We start from the raw sequence: 3,996 nt of genomic DNA on the forward strand, positions 1-3,996 counted from the left end.
ATACCTAGTCACTTACCTGAAGGCTTTTGGGTTCTGAGCAAATACAAACTGAAGAACTCAAAGAGCTAACTGCTTAAGGATAAAACTCAGGGTAGTGCAGGGATCGGTCTAAAGATATTGACCAGACTTCCAAAACGATGGACCTTATGCTTCTCAAAAGCATAAATATACGCCTAAGTCCAATCTCATAGTGCATGTACATCTCTTCGAAGACCTGTTTTTAAAGTTATTTTTTTTCTGTATTTCCAGGTGATAGCATGAGCCGTCCAGGAAAGAACGAAATAGTTTCCAGTGCGATGCCATCTTGTGGTAAATGGGGAAACGGTCTATGCCATCGGATCTGCCTTGAAACACATAGGGAACCTGCTGTTCCATGGTATATGAATCATACTCATAACTGTTGACTCAGGGAAAAAAAAAAGTAAGACTTTATCATAGTTATAAAGATATTCATCTCCTTTTACAAGCCAAGCAATTTATTTTCATCCCCAAAACACTATTGTGCCAGAACTGTTTCCATCACTCCGGACATAATGTAAAGGTAGAGATGTGATTTAACTTAGCAGAAAATTGTCTCTCATATAAAAACTCCCACCACTTGGCTGCAGTTCAGTGCTACCATGAGCTTGTTTTCAGGGCACACGGGATCAGCTCGAAATGTCATGGTCACAGAAGCCAAATCACTGTATAGCTATAAAAGGATTCTTCCATGGCTCATTTGTTTAAAAATAGCATGGAGGTATCTTTGACCCATCTGACCTTTGGGTGTATGCAGTATCATCCGATCACCTCGCTTATCATGGTGCCTGAGGAGACATCTGCCAGGTGATACTGCTGTCCTCTCCTCCCTCCTCTATGCGGAGACTTGCCCACAGGGCACGTGTCGGTCTGAGCAGAGCTGGTAGAGAGGGCTTGAATATTGGTCCAGCTGCTAGCACTCACAGACACGGCTCCACAGAGGCAAATTTCAGCTATAAACAGCATGCTATGCACATATAAACATATGTATACAAACACATATGTATGTGTTTATGAGGCTTAAACCAATATGAACAATGTGTTACGGTGTATATATTCGGGTTCATGAGGCTTAAACCTGCTTGCTGTTGGAATACAAGCACACCATGAGCAGTGGCAGGGTTTTTTTGCTGTTTGCTCACCCTGGGCACCATGCACATGGCAGTGGCCATGCCCCTGTGTGCTGCAGACAGCAAGCAACCATGCTTTGGCTTTGCCCCTTCCATGCCACCCCCTTCCAGTGCTGCTGCTTCAGCCCTGTGTGTTTTGTATAGGTACCTTAAAGGAGGCTGTAGCGAGGTGGGGGTTGGTCTGTTCTCCCACGTGCCTGCTGACAGGATGAGGGGGAATGGGCTAAAGTTGTGCTGGAGAGGTTTAGGTTGGATGTTAGGAAGAACTTCTTTACCGAGAGGGTTGTGAGGCATTGGAACGGGCTGCCCAGGGAACTGGTGGAGTCACCATCCCTGGAGGGATTTAAAAGATGTTTAGATGTTGAACTTAGCGATATGGTTTAGTGGAGGACTGTTAGTGTTAGGTCAGAGGTTGGACTCAGTGATCTAGGCAGTCTCTTCCAACCTGGGTGATTCTGTGTAATGGCGGGCGAGGGGTTTGGGCAGAGAGGTGTGGGGCAGCTCTCTGGGGATTTCGCAGGCCTCACTGGGAAGCCTGCAGGCCTGAGGTGTTCCCAGAGGTGTTTATTGCTGTGTGTGGGTGATTAAACAGCGGTGAACAACGGGCACACGGTGCAGGCGCCCTGCAGGGGGTAACACCCCCCACCCAAAGGGAGGCCAAGCCCCGCCGCGCAGACTACACTTCCCAGCATGCCCCGCTCCCCCAGCCCTCCCAGCCTCCGGGACTACACCCCTCGGGACTACAACTCCCGGCAGGCAGCGGGGCGCGGCACTTCCGTCGCGCTGAGGCAAAGCGGCTCCCCTTCCGTTTCCCGGGGCAGAAGATGGCGGCGGCGGTGCGCGTGGAGGAGCTGCTGGCGGCGGCGGCGCCGGGCGAGCGGGAGGGGCTCCGCTCCGTGTCGGTGGAGAAGGAGCTGGAGCTGGAGTTCGACCTGGGCAACCTGCTGGCGCTCGACCCCAACCCTCCGCCGGCAGCCGGGCTGCGCGGGGCCGGGCCGCGGCGGGAGGCGGCGCTGCGGGCGCTGGCCCGGGACAACGCGCAGCTGCTGGTGGCGCAGCTCTGGGCGCTGCCGGCCGAGAGGGCCGGCGGGGCGGCGGGGCCGCTGGTGGCCAGCCTGCCCGAGCCCTCCTGCCGCCTGCCCCGCGAGAAGCCGCCGCCCAAGCCGCGGCCGCCCACCCGCTGGGAGCAGTTCGCCCGCCTCAAGGGCATCCGGCGGCGCAAGCGGACCTCGCTGGTGTGGGACGAGCAGGCCAAGGAGTGGCGGAGGCGCTGGGGGTACCGGCGGGCGGGCGGAGACCCGGCCCGCTCCTGGCTGCTGGAGGTGCCGGCGGGCGCCGACCCGGAGGAGGACCAGTTCGCCAAGAAGCGGCAGGAGAAGCGGGAGCGGGTGGCCCGCAACGAGTTCAACCGCCTGCGCAACCTGGCCCGCGCTCACCGTGCTTCCACTGCAGTCCCAGCCCCGCCGCTGCACCCCACCGGCCACCAGAGCCGCGAGGAGCTGGGCCTGGCTGCCCGTGTCGCCCGCGTCTCCACCGCCTCGCTCGGCCGCTTCCAGCCCCGGCTGCCCAAGGAGCCGGTGGAGCTGCCCCCGCGAGGCCGCTGCAGCAAGAAGCGGCGCTTCGAGCCAGTGCTGGGCGACCTGGCGGCCGAGCGCGGGCGGCAGCTGGAGCTGCTGAAGGCCATGAACAGCAAGAAGCCGGCCCTCGACATCACCCGCGCTGTCAACAAGCAGCTCCGCGAGGAGGACGCCGAGGCAGCCGCCGCCAAGGGCAAGAAGCAGAAGCAGCGTGGGAAGCGGGGCCGCCGGCAGCAGCAGCGGCCTGCCCGCGGGGGCAGGAAGAGCGGGGCCCGGCGGCAGCAGCGCCCTGCAGGTGGCAACGTCACAGGCGGCAAGAGGAAGAAGGCTTGAGGCAGGGACTGCGGGACTGTGTGTGTGTGTCACAGGCTGGGGGTGCCTGCCGAGGGGCGTGAAGGGACTGCTGGTGCCGGCCGCCTGCCCTGTGTGCTGCGCCCATACCTCATTGTCAATAAACATGGTCTGTTTTTTTCTAAAGTGGCCTGCGTTTGGCTCTCGGGTGGCAGTTGAGGAGGGCGGTGTGCTCCATCCAAGGGGAGCTCGTGGGGTACCCAGTTGCTCCCTGGGCTGGGAGCTTCGGGGTGGCCAGGTACCAGCTTCACGGCTGCCCATGGCTGCAGTATTTCCTGGCCGAGAAAGTCCTCAGCTAGCTGGGATAGGGGGTGGGCCCAGCTGCAGGGCTGTAACCATGCTGTGATTCAGGAATGGTGCACACAGACAGGTACAGGTGAAAGACAAAGCTCTGCTCTGGGAAAGTGGCCCAGTGGGAGTTCTTGCTCTGTAAGGGAACAGCTGTTCAACTCATATTCAGGCTCAGTTACAAGAGGAACACGAAAACTTACTGGAAGACTCATTGCAGAGCCTAAGAAATCGCAGAGATTTCAGAGAGTTCTGTTTATTAAACAAAAAAGTCAAAGCTTTTGAATAGTAGGCTAAAACCTTATAAATTCCTACTTGCATTAGCTTTAATACTAATAGATCACTTTATAAAAATAGTTTTTCTTTTTTTTTTTTTCCTGTATTTTTTCTTCAGTTTTTCTTTACCAAACAGATCAGACACTAGAAATTATTTAGGGTTTCTGTTTCTCTTGAACTTTGTGGTGTCTCCCAATACATGTGAACTAAAAAATAAAATTTTCTGTCCCAATATGTGGCGTAGCTCCAGGAAAGAAGGCATTTTATGGAGCCCTTCCTGGCATGAGGGGGGGTAAAATGAGTTCCAGTAATCTCAAGTAGATGAAGGTTTCAAGATTTCAAGTGGTAAACTTGTT

The 3,996-nt window shown here is 55.9% G+C and overlaps 1 protein-coding gene across 1 annotated transcript; it reads left to right on the forward strand.

The window, feature by feature from the left end:
- The first annotated feature begins 1,972 nt into the window (after positions 1–1,972).
- RRS1 (ribosome biogenesis regulator 1 homolog) lies at positions 1,973–3,202 on the forward strand. Its single transcript, XM_032181137.1, has one exon. It carries the CDS (start codon positions 1,973–1,975, stop codon positions 3,056–3,058), a length of 1,086 nt encoding a protein of 361 aa, XP_032037028.1. The 3' UTR covers positions 3,059–3,202.
- Positions 3,203–3,996: the final 794 nt, after the last annotated feature.

This window comes from Aythya fuligula, chromosome 2, assembly GCF_009819795.1.
Source record: "Aythya fuligula isolate bAytFul2 chromosome 2, bAytFul2.pri, whole genome shotgun sequence".
Taxonomy (NCBI): domain Eukaryota; kingdom Metazoa; phylum Chordata; class Aves; order Anseriformes; family Anatidae; genus Aythya; species Aythya fuligula.

What these genes read in the sequence shown, in the direction of transcription:
- RRS1 (XM_032181137.1), top strand. Translation starts at nt 1,973, where the DNA reads ATGGCGGCGGCGGTGCGCGTGGAGGAGCTGCTGGCGGCGGCGGCGCCG.